The sequence below is a fragment of the Seriola dumerili genome, unplaced genomic scaffold, assembly GCF_002260705.1.
Source record: "Seriola dumerili isolate Sdu_G_001 unplaced genomic scaffold, Sdu_1.0 BDQW01000002.1, whole genome shotgun sequence".
Lineage (NCBI taxonomy): Eukaryota > Metazoa > Chordata > Actinopteri > Carangiformes > Carangidae > Seriola > Seriola dumerili.
In genome coordinates this window covers 11,038,054-11,056,946 of record NW_019174257.1, presented here as the reverse complement: position 1 = coordinate 11,056,946, position 18,893 = coordinate 11,038,054, and the positions used below count along the sequence as shown (strand labels likewise).

General features: G+C 39.8%; 1 protein-coding gene across 1 annotated transcript in view; it reads right to left on the bottom strand.

Moving 5' to 3' along the window:
* Nucleotides 1-17,713, bottom strand: part of LOC111237494 (contactin-associated protein-like 4) — a 119,616-nt gene extending 101,903 nt beyond the window's left edge. Inside the window, exon 1 of the mRNA XM_022766650.1 lies at nucleotides 17,626-17,713. Within this exon, the coding sequence (XP_022622371.1) occupies nucleotides 17,626-17,713 (88 nt within the window). The remainder of the gene's footprint in view (nucleotides 1-17,625) is intronic.
* Between the last annotated feature and the right edge of the window lie 1,180 nt (nucleotides 17,714-18,893).

Below are 18,893 nucleotides of genomic sequence, written 5' to 3'. Positions count from 1 at the left end.
AATCCTTTTATATTGTGGCAATGCTTTGGTAAAGGTTTGGTTAAGTTTAGACACAAAAACAACATGGTTAGGTTTGAGGAAAGATCATGGTTTAGCTCAGAAGAAGTAGTTAGAAATTGTAGTCACTGTACACTTTTAATGTATCGTTGATTGTGTACATTTGCGGCTACTGTTTCATCGTTTTATCCTTTTCCGCATCATCAAATGATACATTTTTCATAAGCCGATTTGTCCAAGATTTGGTTCTAACTTGAGATTTGACTAGTACATCTACACTAAACTGGCAATTTCTCTCCACAAATCTGAGCTTTTGCAAAATGGCCAGTGTTTAAATCATAGACTGTTTGTCAACGTAGCCAACGATGCTGCACAGCTGTGGTCATTAACCTGTATTTCCGACCATGAAACACTGATTTGGTCAGCTGTCTGTCCAACTCCTCACCAGCTGTTGGCTGCAATGCAGTTTTGTTGTTTGCTGTGTCAAAAGATGGCGCAGAGGAAGACATTTAGCTGGTTTTATATTATAAGTGTTTCAATGTGGACAGAGATCTCTAAAAAAACGACTCATTTCACATGAAATATGTTCTTCAATTTAGGCAACTTAATGTATCCTAGATGTAGTCTCAGATTTGCTTTAATAATTTTTGAGTGTCTCTGATGTTACACATAACTGGGGCTGCAAGTGAGATACGGTTCATAATCATCTTTTTCTTTTTTTGCTCTAACCTTTAAATATTTTTTTTTTCCAATGAAATCACGCAGAACACACACACACAGATACACACAAAAACGTCTGATGAATTCATATAAATTGTCTTTCTGTCAATATGTCTTTATTGACATAAGGGCCACTTCTTAATGGAAAAACTACAAAAATACAGAGTGCAGTGCTATATTGAAAATGATTACTGGATTGCCACCTGTCCAATGGAAGACCCAAATTGAAGCTCTCTGTGTCAGCCAGTGTCTGTCATGCTGAATTTTAACAAGAAATTGAATTGAGAGCTGCCGTTTCCCTGCTGACAAAAGCAGTAATAAAACAGAAGCTGTGACTAAATTTGTCATTTATCCATAGGGAAGCAGTATTAATGAAATACCTGGTTGTTAATTAATTACAAATGTTTAGGTGTTTCTGTGATAACTCTGTAAGCATAGTCTAAAATCTCTTTTTGTCACATGGACGTTGTTTTGCAGCACTGAGAAGACAGCCAGTTCAGATTATTCACAATCCATTCAGAGGTCCCGAGTCCTGTCTCCCTTCTCTGACAACAAGGCTTCAGCTGAGATTACTTTGTCAACATTATTGTACTTCATTTCAAGCACAGAGGAATTTTCATTACCTGAAACTATAAACCACAGGCTGTTGACAGTTTTGAATAGCCTGTCATAACCACCTAGGTCTAACCCAGTCTAACGCCTCTCCTCTCTGCAGGCACTTCACAGTTTATTTGTGCATTTACATTCAAACTCAGGTCATTTATTGCATCGTCAGGCAGAAAAGGAATCTGTAAGAAACTCGGCTTTTCACATCAATCCACACTTTATACTATTTCCAAGAGTAATTCTGAAGTATAGAAGGTTCCAAACTGTGGTAATGTACATCTCACTCCAAATGCTCCTCTGCTCACCCCTAACGTATTTGTCAATAAGTACATTCATGTGTTACAGTCGTAAAAGTGACTGTAGTCACACTTCTCAATTTTCAAAACCCTTATGTTTCAGTTAATTTCATTTATGCAAAGTAAGATGCCTTAAATGCAATACTATTCCAAGTAAAATACTGCAGATTATGCAGTGAGTAGCCTATGCATATCATAAAGAAAACAACCCAGCCACAACTCAAGGATTTATGGCTTTTGTGAACCCTGTTCTGACACTGACAGACAGCAACGCTCGAACAGACACAAAAAAAAGGACACCTAATCAGGTGATGTCCTGAGCTGAAAAGTACATTTTCTATATCTGAAAAATGCAGAAAAATACTGATGTGAGCTGAAAGACAAGTCAATTCACTGCTCGTAATTACTGTTGTTGACAGGTGCAACAACAAGCTTTCCGTTCTTCTGCAGCTGCTATGTAGTTAACACTGATAATGGGAGCAGATTTACCACTTCAAATTCTTTGTTTTTTTGTTTTTTTAAATAATGGGTCATTGATTTCAGTCAGAGGCAGATAAAAACTTCTCATTTTCAGTTAGCAACTGTCTGTTTCCTGCTGAACTGCAATTTTCTAGCAGATTATTTTCAGCTATAGTTAGCTAGCTAATTAAACTAAACCGCTCCACAATAGTCTCCTGCTCACTTTTTAATGTTTCCAAGTAATTTAAAACAAGAACCATGTAAAATAGTCGAAAAATACAATATGCATGGTGATGATATTGATATTGTACTAAAAGAATGAGGATAAAGTGTAATAGGCAAAAACCAGATGACATGAAAATAAATAGCAGTGTTCTTGTGTTGCAGAGAAGAGCCAGTTAGCCTTCACATTATAAGTAGGAAAAACTGAACACTAGCTTGTTATTTCATTCTAACATAACAATGTTTGGCTGCTTAACTTACATACTTACATAGCAGTACAAGATGTATGCATTATTGTTTGTTAATATTACAAGAAAAAAGGACTTTGAGGAAAATGTCTAATTCGTTTGGCAAATGTAACGCTAACTTGATAATGAGTTTGACTCTTTTTGCTGGAATCTGAAATTCCTAAAATTCAATAAAGAGCAGGACGGGCTGCTTACTCTAAAATCTGATATAGAATCCAGGACTCCACATAGATAGGATATACTACTTGAAAACAGAACTTTTTTATAACATAACTTGTAACTCCACAAAATAACTGACTTGCTGCCAATCATTAGGATGGCATGGTAAAAGTCAAAGTGCCTGCTGGTGATTGCTGGCGCAGGTGAGGGCTGGCCCGCTGGTTGTGCTTGTTGAAGTTGTGTTTTGCCTGGTGAGAAGTAGGCTGCTGATATTCTCTGTGCCAGTTTTCAGTATGCCAAGCTGTACCTTTCCTGCCTCTGTAATAAACCAAGTGGTTCCAGCAGTAAACTCCGGCCTCATCAACATTACAATACTAACTAATTAGAGCAGATAAACACACCATTTAATTAATTCCTTATACTTTTGCTCTTATGTCTTTGATTTTGGAAAGGCTTAAAACCCTTTAAACATAGTATCTGTGTCATGACAACCCCCCACACACATCGCCTCAACATGTGGGGAAGTCCAAAGCTTGACAGGTCTGCTGTGCGTAGCTATGGTTGCTAGGACAACTTTTATCTTTACAGGATGACAAGCTCACAAACTTTTATCCAACAAGCTATTTTCGAGACAGTGTGACTTCTTTTAATGGTCTATTTGGATCTCAGTGCAACTAATATGCATCGAACTTAAATTTTTTCCTCTCCGGTTCTGACTAAAGAAAGCCACCTGTGAAGGTATTAACAGACCCTAATACCATCCTGCCAGGCCAGACGCTGACAGAGACACAGAGCAAGCCGAGGATAATAGCAGCGCACCAACTGCAAAATATAGATGAATTTGTTTAGAGAGGTGAAATGAGCACAGTAAAACCTCAGAGGATAATGCGTTATGAGAGCAAGGCCTTGGCAAGAAGAGCTGTACAGAAAAAGCAGAGGTGTTAAAACAGGTGAGGCTGATTTTCCTCAGAGGAGGTGTGACATTTAAAATGTGACCGTGAGAAAAAGGTAAAGCACAAATACATAAGGCTCAGAGGAAAATGAAGGTAAAAAAGGTTCCTGAACTGCCAGCCACTGACCAGGGCAGATACATGGAAATAGGCATTTCAAAGCTACAAGAAATGCACAGCCCCTTTGCTACATTTTTGACAACTTACTAGACTGACAGCAGAAGGGAACTAAACACCAACATAATACTGATACAGCCTTCAGCAGCAAAAACCTAATATGACCCCATCTCATTTTACATAAACTAAGTGAAGCCCCTTTAAACCTGTCTAATGTTTCTGGGTGGGTTTGCTGTAGATATGCGTTTTTAGATACACAGGAGTACAAGCACATGCCATCAACACAGAAGCAAGAGTTATATGTAATATTGCACCAATTAATTCTGGTCCATAATTCAATATTACCTCCTACTATAAACAGTTTATCACCTTAAGATCTCAACTTGCACACCTTAAAGTTACGAAGGCCCCCAAAGAGGAACAGTTGTGTAGAGCACTACAGACATCAGCTGGTCTAAACCAGTCAGAGCATCAACTGAGTAGGCGTCAAACATCATCGACCAGGAGTCAGTAAACAACTAAAGAAGGATGCACTTGGTAGAAGAAGGTTGTGGGAGAGGTCCAAAACTTTACTTGGGTATTTGCATTTTATGATACTTTATACTACTCCACTATATGACAGAATATTTCTGCACTACATTTATCTGACAGTTTTAATTACTGGTTACAAGTCTTTTTTTTTTTTTTATGAAAAATGTATATATGTAGCAGAATTTTGCTTTTCTCCAGCTACCAAACTGTATATAATATAGTTGAATCTAGTTCTACCTCGACCAGCTACACCAGTGAAATGCTGTTCACATGTTAAGGTTATCAGTATTCATCAGGAAAGGAGTATTTCAAAACTTCTGTTAGTACAACATGCTCAGTGTGTACTACAGGCATTAATAAATATGAGAAAAATGACAACACTGATGTGGTTTGTGTGTTTCAGGCATGAAGCACAGGGTTATACAAGTGAGACAGAGAGAGAGACATAAACAGAGACATCTGCAGTATATCATCCAGTGTACCATTTCACTGAAATAACTTAGCGCCCAGAGAGACAATAACAGATCCAGAGATGTTGAATACTGATGAGAACCATCCATCACTTCAAAAAACTAAAAAAAGGAAAAAGAAACTAAAGGTAAAAGAGTTCAACACTTCGCAAGTGTCCCAGACAGTCAGAGTCGACATGTTGATCAGTCTCTCTCCCTCCCTCCCTCCCTCACTCAGAGTAAGCAAGAAAATGAAGCCCTACGATACTAGATTGCGCTTCAGGGCACAACAGCCATCATCGAGTGGAAAACAGCTGCGCTTGATTTCCGTATGTTTGTTTGAGTCAAACTCCTCACACTTAACCAGAGATGTGCCTATAGAGAAAGGTTTATCTGCTTTATGCACCATGTGACTGTTTGACTGTAGAAACTGTGCAGGAAACTAAAAGGTGCACAGACCTCCACTGACAAACAACTTTTCAAACTTACAAGGAAAAACTCAACTAATGAATCATTTCTAACATTCTCACTCAGTTTTATTACTTTTACCTGAACACATATCCTTAAGGATTTGGATTCAGACTTATGTTTCAGTTGGTTTCATTAGAATAGATATAAACAACAAAAGCCTATTTTCCAGACAGTTATTGTCTTTCCTTTTTTATTGGAAATCTCAGAGCAGGATCAGCATCATCATCAATCCTGTAATCTCTAGGTTTTTGAGATGCTGACAGGCACACTCAAACTAAAAGGAGTCAAAACGTGACAATCCACTAACAATCAAACAAGTACCGATTCAGTCTGGTCTCACGTGTATCCAAACAAACAATAGTGAAGGTCATGAGCAGAGAGAAGTGGAGGGAAGACACTTAATGTCAAAAGCCACACTTTCTATACCTCATTACTCAAGATGAAATCTTGTATTCTGACTTTGAGTAAAACAAACTTGGCCTTGTCATCTGTAAAACTGATTATTTTGTAGTTCTAATGAGAAACAAGTTGTGCATGGACATTACAGTGATTCTCTGAGGTTGGAATAACAGCAAGTGTTCCACAGCAGTGAGCATGTGTAACCTCACACTGTCACAGTATTGTCATCTGTGTCGGTGTGTCTCAGTAAGAAAAAAAAAAAAATCCAAATTGTTGTGCAGGCTATAAAAATGGTTGTGAGTGAAATTCTCTTACTGTCAGTTGGTCCATCACTTTGGTCCGAATTGAAGAAGCTCAGCAAAACAAATGGATGGATAGCCATGACATAATATTCACAAACCTAGAGACTGAAACCTAATGACTTTGGTAAACCTTTAACTTTCCAGTTAGCACCATCATCTGGTCAGTTTGTTTGGTTAAAGACCAAATACCTTCAAAATAAATTAAATCCAGCCTCAGCTGTACTTACTGTGGTGTGTTTAGTGCCACTTCACATTTACGAAAACACTGATGGTGGTTAACTGTACAGAACTGACAACCAGTAATATCAATATTATAGTTAATGTTCAGAGAAAATGAATTGTATTTCTCCCCAGCTAATTTGAAAACATTCTCACACAAATAAACTAATTAAAACTGCCATGCACATCTCTGCTCACAACATGATAAACCAGCCCTCTGGCTTATTAAGTTTAGTCCATAGCTACACAAGCACCCCTGTAAGGTTGTACTGAGGCACCGCGGTGCACAGAGGTGCCCTGACCATAAAACAAAGTATTGGACAACATTTTGACCTGATGAGGAGGATCACCAAAGTTATGACAGCTCATGCTGAGGGTGGCATGAATGTGTGCATCAAATTTCATGACAATTCATCCAATAGTTGTTAAAGCATTTCCCTCAAAACCACAAATGACAACTTCATGATGCTACGGGAGAAAATGCCAGGCGATCGCCAAAGTCATTAGGATTTACCCTCCGGGCACCGTGACTATCTGTACAAAATTTCACGGCAATGAATCCAAAAATGTATTGAGGTAGTTCAGTCTGGACCAAAGTGGTGGACTGATCGACAGACCAACATTCCTAAAAACTCATTTTAGAATTCAACTTTTATCTACGGTTTGATTTCTTTACAAAAAAGGTATTTGCAGCTTCACAGAGCCACTAGTTTTCTCTGTAAAAACAGATTATGTTCACACTGAACTACGAGAGAGCAGTGATTGATGGTTCCTTTCCCGAAGTCTTCATAAGTAAATTCACTTCTCCATTTCTTTCTACTCCCTCTGAAAGTTGTCACCCGAACGTATTTTGTGGAGTCATCCATAATCATCACCGTTTTGTGGCAGTGTAAGTCAAACTAATAGTTTGCCTGTTAGAGCAGTTTGGCTGAGACTGATGAGAATCCTGTGCCTGCTTTGGCTGCAGACTGGAAGCCGACAGTCTGACAGCTTAACTGAGCCGCTGTGCTGCTGGGCTGACTGCTAACAACGAGAGAGATGTTTGTTCATCTGTGTGTTGGTGACACACACCAGGCACGCCAGTAATTCTGCTGACTCTCACCATCTAAGACCTCCCTGGTTAGAAAATTACATTTAGAGTACACTCAAAGATAAACTGTTCTCTGCAACATAATTAACTACTTTTTTTCTCTGAGAAGTCGTATGAAAACAAAGCTCCAATTTCTTCCGCGCTAACTACATTAATATGTGGCTCCACAGGAGGCAGACCTAATCAGCAGAATTAAATGATCAAAAGAAAAATGAACTGCAACAAAGCAGCAATTAAAACATTTATCTGAAGTCTGAGGTTAAACCCTCGTCACATTAGCGCACGCACACACACACACACACACACACACGCAGAGTGCAAAAACAAGCAACAAAATAAAATGAATGCAAACACATTAGTAAAGAGAGGAAAAAAATCACACAGTGAAATATGTCAGTCTTATTCAGATTTGGTACAATTGCTGCAGGTTACATCACTTCTACTAATGGACCCTTGAGGAGACACGTGGAGCGTGTGATGAGAATATCATTAAATGGTTCGTATTTGGATTTCAAAATACAGACAAGAAATTGAATGGCATACCTCTCACTGGGAGGACATTAAGTCACTTTGTTAAAAACAAAAAAACACTTTAAAAAAAAAAGATTATTCTCTTACTCCTTTTCTTGCCTCTACAACTTTGGCAAAGTTGGATTTCCCCGCGGGTGGAGAAGAACTGAAGTTTCTAAAAGATTTTTCAAACATTCAAGCAAAGCATTGCCTTTTTTTCAGTAAGGGGAAAAGGAAGCCCGTGCAGTCCTCCAAATTTAGTGACAAAATGAAAGTGTAGCAGTACGATGCAAGAACGATCAACCAAAGTTATAAATGGGAAACAAACGGTGGTCTCCCATGTCAAAGTTTGACGTTTCGTTGACCCTGACCGCCTCCCTTTGCTGACATTGTGGCTTGATAACCTGACATTACTTTTACCTTTGCTGTCAGTGATCTCCTTATATACTGAAATTAAGTCGCAGCATGAACTTTTCAACCTAATACCTTAACATCATATTAATTCAATTTAATTTTCCTGATTTCAAGCTTCATCCTCAAACATGTCAAAATCCTTGTGGCCACAACAGAGGACATATTTTAGCAGCTGAGTGAAAATGCAAGAAGCTAAGGTTACATTCTTCTCACACAAAAATATTCATACTATCACTAGTATATGGAAAGTAATGAATACCTTTTCACGGAGTATTCCTTTGTGTTCATGGTGGAGGTAGAGGCCACCATAGTGACTCAACAAAAGATGGAGCTTAATGATACAGGTGTTGTTATAGTGCAATCAACTGAATCTCCTTGACAACACACAGGGGACACACAGGTGTTCTCCATCTTACTAATTATGTGACTTCTAAAACCAGTTGGCTGATGCAATAGTAATTGGTATTTTTTTATTTGTAACTCGTGGTTTTTGACAGTAAAATATCTTTTTTGTTGATCACTGTCAAAATATCCACCTTAGATAATTTCCCTCGAGGGACGAATTCTTTTTATAGGCACTGTTGAAAGGGCATCATTTCCTCTCTGGTTGAGGTTTCACATTGAAATATTGTGTTTACATGCTCCTGTTTTATATTTTGTTATATTTGTGTGAAGGACAGAGAGTCCTGAGTTGACATCCTGCAGCTGAAAAACTACTGAGTTCCCCAAGGTCTTTTCACCAACTTTCAAATCTGAAATAATAGCCCACATTGATAAATACTTCTTGTTAAAGGAAACTTCAGGGTTTCTTTTACAACCTGAGTCTGGTTTTGTAGTTTCACTCTAATTTGTTATAATTACATAACAGGACTAAAACTGCATTGTGTCATGAGTGAAATGTTATCAAAAGAGACTGGGGTGATGGCCAAAACTACAGAGATAGGATCGTGGAGAATTAAGTGGAAGTTAAATGAGGTCTGGTTTGAGGTGAGCAGAAGTCCAGTGTCATTACATAAGGTACTGCACATAAGGAGGGGGAGGTCAGAATGGATTCAGTAAATAAGTGTCCTAATGTTTATAATTACTATTCTTTTCAAGAGGCACTTACTTGGCCCGCTCCCGCTGTGTAGTGCTCCCCTACTCAAGCTAACAAACATAAGGGCTGTCGTTAAACGGGAAACAGGCAAGGTCAAAGCAGCGGGTTAGGTAATTATATAGACTATCATAATAACCTGTATTTATAACTATTCTGATGTTAATTTTCAGTTTAATTGATTGGGACGGGAGCAGCAATAAGCAAGGACACAGACGTGATGATGTACTGTATGAGGGAAAGGCTGATCCCTTTAAGCACATGCAAAACAATAATACAGAAAATTGTAGTTTGTTACGATGTCTGTCAATTGTAAGCTTCTTCTTCCTCATAAAACATTTGCAAAGCTATTTTTTGGAGCAATTTCAGAGCTGCATTTTTTTTTTTTTTTGCATCCACATTTAGTAGCTCATGGTTTTCTTCTTCATTGCCTTTGCAGGCAAATTGCTGCATTAATGGCAAGATAATGACCACCTTCATATCAGTGGAATAATGTGAATCTATTGACAGAAATGTGTATTACATTGTGCGACATGTGCATCCTCCTGTGTGTGCAGCAGACAAACAAAACAGGGTCATAATTCACTCACACAGTGCAGCTATTGGTCAAATTTCTACAAGGTACCTTTAACTTGGTGAGTACAATGTTATTATATCTGATTGGAATGATGGCCAGAACTATGAAAATAAGATCAATGTTGTAATAACCTGGAACTGAGTTGCAAAGGAAGGCGTTATTTTGGGCAGCCCTGATCCCAGAAGTCATAAGCTGCATCCTTTGGTTAACGTGGCCCGCCTTCGTAGCCGTCATAAACTGTGGAGGCCAAACTGAAACCAGACGGTCCACTTTGTATCAACGGCTGTGCCTGCTCTTTTCTTTGTATAAAGAAACCAAAGGGGGGAAATTTATATTATGGCACCCCTAGTTTTGCATTAATTTCTCTGAAGACCATTAATTCTCTACTCAAAGACAGAATTTCTTTCCATACAACCAATCAAATACTTGCAAGTTTCTATTACAGACAGTGTGAAATCACACTCTGCCAGAAAGCAGCCTGCTGCACAAGAGCTACTGACTCAACAACAACCATTCATTTTCCAGCTTAAGTCTCCTTATCTAACTTACAAATATGAACACATTTCATTCTGCAACAGTGAAGTCAGTTGCACTTAAAGGTCATTTTTAGAAGAGTAGAATGAGAAACAAAACATCTATTTTCATTTATTTGATGTAACATTTGAGATACTGCTACTGTGGTTAAGAGACATTGTTAATGGAGTTTATACATGAGAGGACTTGATGTTTAAACACCATATCCTTGCAAGACAGTGGTTTTCAGCATGAGTAAAAAGATGGAAAAACTGTAGATCAAAGTCTATTAAGATGGCATCCATTGAAATGTGAATATGAGAAAAGTGTAAAAAAAAGTGGCAGTGTACTGCTTATGTTTGTTATTGGTCTGCCCACCTCTTTACTGTAAAAACAGAAACTTTCATTGTACTGACACATTTCAGATGAGAGTTTGTTATAATTGTCATGGAGAAAGTGACGACATCTTCAGGGTGCATAAGCTTTTTCACGAAAGCAGGTTTTTCTAATAAGAAAACGTAATTGCGTTGAAAAACGATTTTATACTAACGTCAACCCAGTGGCAGGAAAGTAAGACTGCGACACAGAAGGGCAGGGCTTTATTGTTAAAACTTGTGTTGCCGTGCACCACAGAGCTGCAGCCGTGTGAAGGTTAGATGAGGGGAGTCAGGCAAACAAATCTGACATCACACACACACACACACACACACACACACACACAAAAACTCAGTGATGGGTGAAATGAGAGAAGGAGTTGGGAGTGTCAATGCATGGCTTAAAGATGGTGGGTCACTGCAATGAATGTCCACACAGGGCGCAGAACCAAAGTCCTCCACTTCTTTGTTTTTGTACACTCTCTTCTACCAACTCCTGGAGTACTTCCTCTTCTTTTTCTTTCTTATCAACCATTACACTCAGAAATCTAGTGTCTGTTTTTTTGGCTTGGGGTCAGCTTTTACCACTTGTTTCCCTTAATAATAAATGACATTTTGGCCATCCTATGTTGAATTTGGCTGAAGGATCACTGATCTCTTTCAATTAGAAAAGTACAACCCTTTGGTATATGAACCTTTGAAAATCAGCTGGACAGTAACCAAGGCGGTTCTGCTTTGTTCTTGGAAAAGGGGATAAGGAAAAATACACTGCGGGCCAGAAGACAGCTAGTTGCAGCAAAGATCTGAAAACCTACTGTGTAGTACTTCCCAGCACCAAACAGTGGACAGACACATGCAGTTAGCAACTAGCTGGTGAGCAACCTGAATGACCATATACTGTAGGTCATTCGTTCCAAGCCTCTGATACCACCCACAGCAGTGTCTCCTGAAATAGTGCCCCTATGGTGGCAGGCATAGCGGATATTTGTCCTCATGGTTACAATAAGAAACACAGTTAAACTTATGGAATGGTCCTGGTTAACAGAAAGACTAATGATTATCGGTTTGAAATGGGAAACAAACAGCGGTTTCCTGAGTCAAAGTGCTGTGTCTGGTTGACCCATCCCATCCACACCCCAGCCTCCTGACTTTGTCACTTTGTCACTCTTTATACTACCACCTGACCTATCACCTGACCTCCTCCTTTGCTCTCGTCATAATCACGAGCTATAACTAACTATGGGTAACTATGGGTGGCAATAAGATACGTCTTTTTTAGGGGCGGACAGTCTCCACTTTGTAGCTAGAGAACCAGATATTTCCCTGAGGAGCTGGTGAGGACTGAAACCGAGCTAAAAGAGAGTGAATATTGGACTTTCATTCATCACACGGCCAGAAACTTAACTCCAAATGAATGCTAATGTTACACCATATCTGTTGGAGGAGGAAATAGGTAACCGTTTGCTAACACATTCCCCATATCCCCGTTAGGCTACATGTGTTTACTGCCCGAAAAACAATTAATGCAGATCTGAAAGCAAAAAAGAAAACAACTCTGCTGCTATGCACATATTACTCTATCGCCTGTCTTAGTCTTGTGTCTTTCCATCAGTAGTAACCATAAGGATCACATGGTTAAAAAAAACATATAATGGAAAATCATGCTCACAGTGGTTAGGTCAAGTAAGACGGATAAGAGAAAAAATGTATTCAGAGTCAAGGAGTGTTCTTCCAAGATTCTTTTGAACTATAACACTTGTAATATGGCTGTGGCCTTCAGAGTAAAAGCAGGAAATGCATACATTTGTGACTATGAGACCTCAGTTTTTGAGCAGTTGTGAGAACAATGCCACCACAAGGTCCATTTAGTAGCTGTTCTGGAACTTTTGAATATATCACATGACCTTCGTCAGCAGATAGAGTTTAACCGCTTCGCTTGGAAATGTCGTTTTTGAACTTTTTCAACACTGAATCTAAACTTTGAAACCAACATGAGTGATAAGTCTTTTGAAAAATAAATGATTCAAAAAACTGAAATTTGGACATTTTCAGTTCAGTGAAAACAATGACAACTTTTCCATCAAGTTTTACAAGTCTTCAAGTTATTTACTGAGCAGTATGTATAGTTTCAAAAAAGATGCATATGTCATCAGTAACCTACTTCTGAACTACTCACTTATTTTTATATTCTAAATGTACCAGAAAAATGAAAAATACAATCTCCAGAGATATTTTTTGAATAATTTACAACATATAAACATATCATTCCACATTAACACACAGTGTGTTTTTGTTGGTAGCTGATACCCACCGCTTCCAAGAGTGACAGTGAATAGTGACCTCAGCAGAATGTGGCCGATTCTTGGACCGATAACAAGTCATCTGATATCATGACAGGGCCATTTGATGAATGGGTCTGTTTTTAGGGAGGCTCACATCCACTGGGGACTCAGCCTTGGGCAAACACAAAATCCCACAGGTCACAAAGGCAGATGGATGGACTGCAGTTCTCTGTCACTTTTATCGCTTAACTACTTGTCTCTGGATTAATAAATCTAGATTCAAGACTGACAGCTCCAGGCGTACACCACCAGCCGCTGCCATCTTTATGTAACCTTGACTTAATCAGGACCTCTTCATGACTCCACTTTTACTCAGCACAGTTTCATAAATGACACTAAAGAATAAAAGCAAGGCTGATTTAACTTTGCTCTTTCCTCTTGCTGGTTCTCTAGGACTCCACCATCTCATGAAGCATAAAGGACAGCAGGGATTTCAGAAGAAAATGTCTCACACATCCACACAAAATTGATTTTATTCAGAGGTTTATGTACTCTCAGTGCAAACCACCAGCTTATAGAAAAGTAATGTATTCTGATGAGACAAGGCTGCTCGCATATGAATCAGGGAGCTAGACCTAAATTTAAATCAACTCCTCTTCCCAGCATTTTTTTCTTTCATCAACTTATTCTCTGTCTGGCTGAAGACTAGAGGAGATGAATTCTGAGGAAATAACAGCACCTTAAAGACCCCCCCCCCCTCAGCCTTAGCTGGTTAAATAATCAAACACATCTACCAAGCCCAGTCTCAGCCATCTGAAGGATGAAACGCTCCTGAATTTACCCCGCTGCTTCTGACGGTGCAATAATCAAAATGAAGACAGGATTGTGTTTTCTCTAACGTCTTAGAAAAATGCTAAAGAAATGTGTCTAACCGTACATTGTCGTAGCAAAGTGGTAACAAAACAAAAGGAGGAGAGTGTGTGTGGGAGGAGGAAGCAACTGATTGTTTGCAAGAGACACCCTCCTTTAGAGAAGGTGATGGTGATAAAGACGATGGTGTGATGATAATGATGTTGAGAATCCTCACCAGAAGAGTGGCAGCACTGATCATTTTTTCAAATGCTTAAAACAACTTACATTTCCCTGACAAGTGACCTCTTGTAGTCATGCAAATAATTACTTTTCTTTCTTGCTAGTAAAGGCAGCACCTTGTCAATACTGTGACATTGTTACACTGCCACAAAACCACTTAGAGAGAGGTCAGAGGGGACGGCTGAGCATGCTGCATATATGACTTCGCCATTAGAGGACGTGCCATCCACAACCTACAGTCACCATTCGATTCTTTTAACCATGTAGGGGAGTTTTTCCTGAACCTTAATTAAGTTTTAGTTGCTTAATCAAAACTTAATCAAACCATTTTTAAGGAACGTTCTGGAGCGTTTTGGAAGGCAAAACAACTTATTGTACTTTGTGTATAAAGTCTTGTTGGATTCGTCCTATACTTTCCCACCTATAACTGTGTTAGTCTTTGCTTTTAATACTCTCTGTAAAATACATAGTGCACTAGGGTTGGGCAATTGGACGAATATATTGCCTATTGAGGACTGGCTGAATCCATTGTTGGTTGTTTTTTTTTTGGGGGGGGGGTGATTATGGGCTGCTGAAGCGGGCCTTGTCCAGTGGTAGTTGAGGGGAGGGGCGCTGCTCTCCGTAGCATGCTCAGCAGTATTCGCAAAAATGCTCATCCAAACTGGTAGTGTTCAAATCTTTTGCCTGCACTATACATTTGCAGAGACGGCAAATTGCTTTGTGTAGGTCCTTCAGCTTGCCGGTTGCATCTGGTTTAAAAGTAAAATAATCCAAAACAGGGGATTTTGAATTATTCACAACAAGCTCTTCCATGATTGTATTTGCAGAAAATTTCATGTGGGGAGTGGGGACTCTCTTTTTGTATGTACATTGTCTGAAAGTGCCCATTTGAGCAATTGATTGTAGCCTATCTCAACCCTTTCTATGACAGGAGCCTTTCCACCTGTTAAAAACACTAGAAATGTGTTTGCACAATGTGGTCTGATGACTTGTCATATGAACTGTTTCATTTTGAGCATACCGCAGCCCTCTGGCTTTCGGTTCACTATGGTTTGATTTCTTCAGTTTGCCACCGCAGCTCGATGTGTGACCATCACAAACCCCGAAATTACAGTGAGGGAGATGATACACTGGCACACTGGTTTAACACGTACCTGAGTTTTCTAAATTTCACACCTCTAGGTTAGGGTTAGATTTATAGCAGTGAGTATCTTCACATATAAGAGCCAGGTCCTTTTCCAACCATATCAGAAATCCAGTTGGACCAAATAGCTACACACATAGGTGAGGTCAAATGCCCTTTGAAAATGTGCAATGTTAGCTCCATAATTAGACAGTATCTTCTGCAAGGCTTTCACAGTGTTGCACTTACTTGTATATCAAAAGCAATGATAAAGAAAAAAAAAAAGTTGGGTAATGAATAAAAAAAAGGAGAGCTTGAGGGAAAAGGATACGCTTGGCCAGTCGCTGCATGAAGCGGGCATGAATGTTGGATGGTCAGTTTCAAAACGTTTCAGAAAGAGATAGTCAGACAGCCTGTTTCCAGAGACGTGCAAGTGCCCACTTGTGCTGAGCGGTACAGGCAGCTTATGTATAGAAGTGTGAGTATGAGTGTGTGAGAGTGCAAGAGAGACACAGGCTACAGAGAGAGACAGAGCTGAGTGTGCCAATGACAGAAACCTCCTGCCCTCCATGTTACAGAACATGATGGATGATGTGACTGTTGTTTACTGATCTGAAACCTTTTTATTGCTTAGGAGGTATAATCTGGACAGAAGACAGGTCATTAAGTGGAAGATAGAGGCTCTGACTGATACACAGTGCGCCGCAGAGCTAAATATGTGAGGCACAGTGAAATCATCCAGTAAAATTGCAGGTTTTGTCCAGGGCTTCATACACCCAAGAAATTGTTGTGTCTGAGCCAACACAGACAATGTGGATCAATTTTAATCCATACTATCAATGCAGCCCTTTATAGATAAATAAATAAATAACAGTTGTCTTTCCAAACAATCAATCCACCTGAGAAACCACAATGCCTATTAATGCATCCACCCTCCCTCTCTATCCTCCACATGCAGCAGCATCATCCATCCATTCTTCCATTCAAGCATTGATTGCAACTCTCCAATTAACAATGTGTGTGAAAACGTCTGATCCATCAGGCTTATTACTGATCTTTTTTTATATTTTATTTTTGTCAGTCTGCTTACAGGAATGTCACACAAACAGCTGCTCTTATTTACAGCATCAGTCCAAGGGAGTGCAGTAATTACAGTGGGGAGGAAGGGTCATCAGATTTTACTGAGCCGCTTCTTCACTTGTGCAGCTACTGGAACTATTCATTAAAACCTCCCAAGAGGAAAATAACCTCATATGCACACAGGGACTTGACAACAGCATCTATCTGTCTAGCTCACTTGTTGCGGGAGAAATTCTCTCTGTCCTTAAAAATCATTCCTCTCATGCAGCGTTTAAATAAACAACTTTTTTTGTCATCTCTCTCAAGACCATCCCCCTTTTACCCAAGAGCCTATTTTTTTAGGATCTTTTCTGAAACCTTTCCTAAGCTGAGGAAGGACCAGCAGCATCCTCCTGTGCAGCCTTCCTCACATCTCCACAGACCACAGTCTCTCTCTCTCTCTCTCTCTCTCTCTCTCTCTCTCTCACATCAAATGCTGGAAAAAGCTAAACTAAGAACGCAACTTGTGGGATTCGCTATCTCTTAAAACTTGACAGCCGTAAATCCCCAGAGGATGTGCGCTCCCTTTCAACAGCGAGCCCCCGTGGTGGTCGGATCAGACCCAGCCAACTGTTTAATGCACTAAATTCACAGCATAAACTGCATGAGCTGCAGCACCGCTTCCCCAAACTGCAGAAACTGATCGGGATCAACTTGCAGCTGCAGCCTTACATTCCCTCTTTTATGTCCTCTCACACATTTTTATGGAAAAAAAGTGAGAGCTCCAAGAAAATAAATTAGGAATCACGATTTTTAACAACTAACTGAAACAATTAGTCAATTAGTCATTACTTAAACAGTTTTCAAAGTCATTCAAGTCATTTTTCAAGCAAAATTACTTAAAGTTGCAGCTTCTCCAAATGTGAGGATTTGCTTTATTTTCTGTTATCAATGTCTTTGGTTTTTGGGTTGTTTAAAATCAAGAAAATAATCGGTAGATTATTCCGATGAAAACATTCTCTAACTGCAGTCCTAGAATAAAAATTTAAATCTCTAGATTAACAAGTGTGCGTATTTAAACATATTTCCCAGTTATTTTGACTTTATTATAGCTAAAAATGATTCCTTATTTGTTTTCCATACATTTCTTCTTTTGTCTTTTTTTAATTTATCATCAGTTAAAAGTCTCACCAACACCCCTATGTGGACTCAGTACAGCATCCCCCACATTGTTGGTCCATGCCCTTATAGCTGAGTGATGTCTTAGTGTAATAATAAACCGTGGGGGTCCCTTCAATAAAACAACACTCAACAGCCCTCTTTCCTTCCCAGGAAGCGCACGGAGCCGCTCACCTTCCGCACCTGTCCCACAGGAGCCGAGCAGCAGCAGCGAGCCGATCAGCGCAGTAATCCCAGCGAGTCTTTTACTCCCCAAAGGCATGTTGAAGTGACGGGACACTGCAGAGTATAATCCCGCCTGAAGGAGGGGAGACAGTCCGTCCTCCTCCTCTTCTCCTCTCCTCTCCTGTTCGCTTCTCTCCTCTGCTCTCCTCCAGCTCCGGCGCGCTGCAGTCGCCCTGCTGCCACACTGTGTGGAGGGGCCGGCCGGTACCCAGTAGGGAGGAGGAGGAGGAGGATGCTGTCACACCGCCTGCCCTCCGTAAAGTGATGGAACGAAGAGAAGGAGCGAAGGAAAGAGGAAGGAGGACTTTAATGAGACTGTCGCAGGTCCGAGTCAAGCGCACCGCCTCCCGCACAGAGATCCTGGAAGTGCTCAGAGTTCCTGGAGGGAGTCCCACCACCGCTTTCACCACAGCAGTGAGAGCATGTGGCTGAACGATGCTTAACTCTCAGTGCAGTTGTGCACTGTAGGTCTCAGTCATCTGAAAGTAGTAATGCAATTCTCATCTTTCTTTGCACAGGACCAGAGATAGAGGATAAACTGATGGGAAGATAATGAGACAATGGGCTCCATGGGCACAGATATGTAAAAAGCCCCCACCCCTCATATAACAGCAAATCACCCGCAGCAAATACTGAAAGAGTAGAAGCTGTTTTTGTCTCTTTGTGTTGGTTTTGATATAACCATGTGGTCATTTTCTGTGTTTCTGCACCTGTGTTTTTTTTTTTTTTTTGGTGTGTCTTTTTGGTCATTTTGCATCTGTCAAAAAGATTTTGTGATTTTGACCCCTTTTAGATCTGTTTAGTAATCCATCCATCCATGGATTGACTCAACACAACTAATCCGCCTTTACAAACCAGCAAGATTCTGAAAAAGAAACTTCTAATATAAGCGAGCTGAGGATCAAATCATTTGCCCACCTTTAACGATCCCCTCTATACATGTTTTAAGACATCTGCTTTCTCTTCAACAAAAATCTGCTGCTTCTTTCACAAAAATAAATAATTTAATAAGAATTTATTAAAATCTGATTAACTTTTTTTCTTCCTCATTGAAAAAATCAGAATCTATAACTGTTTCCTTTAACTACTGGACACAAGAGGTCTCCAACTTCACTGAAAAGTTCTTAATCTGTGTTCTCACATCTCACCTGTGTCAGCTGGACCAAACCATAGACCGAAGCCTCCATGACATCACCCATAGGTTCCTGAAGAGCAGG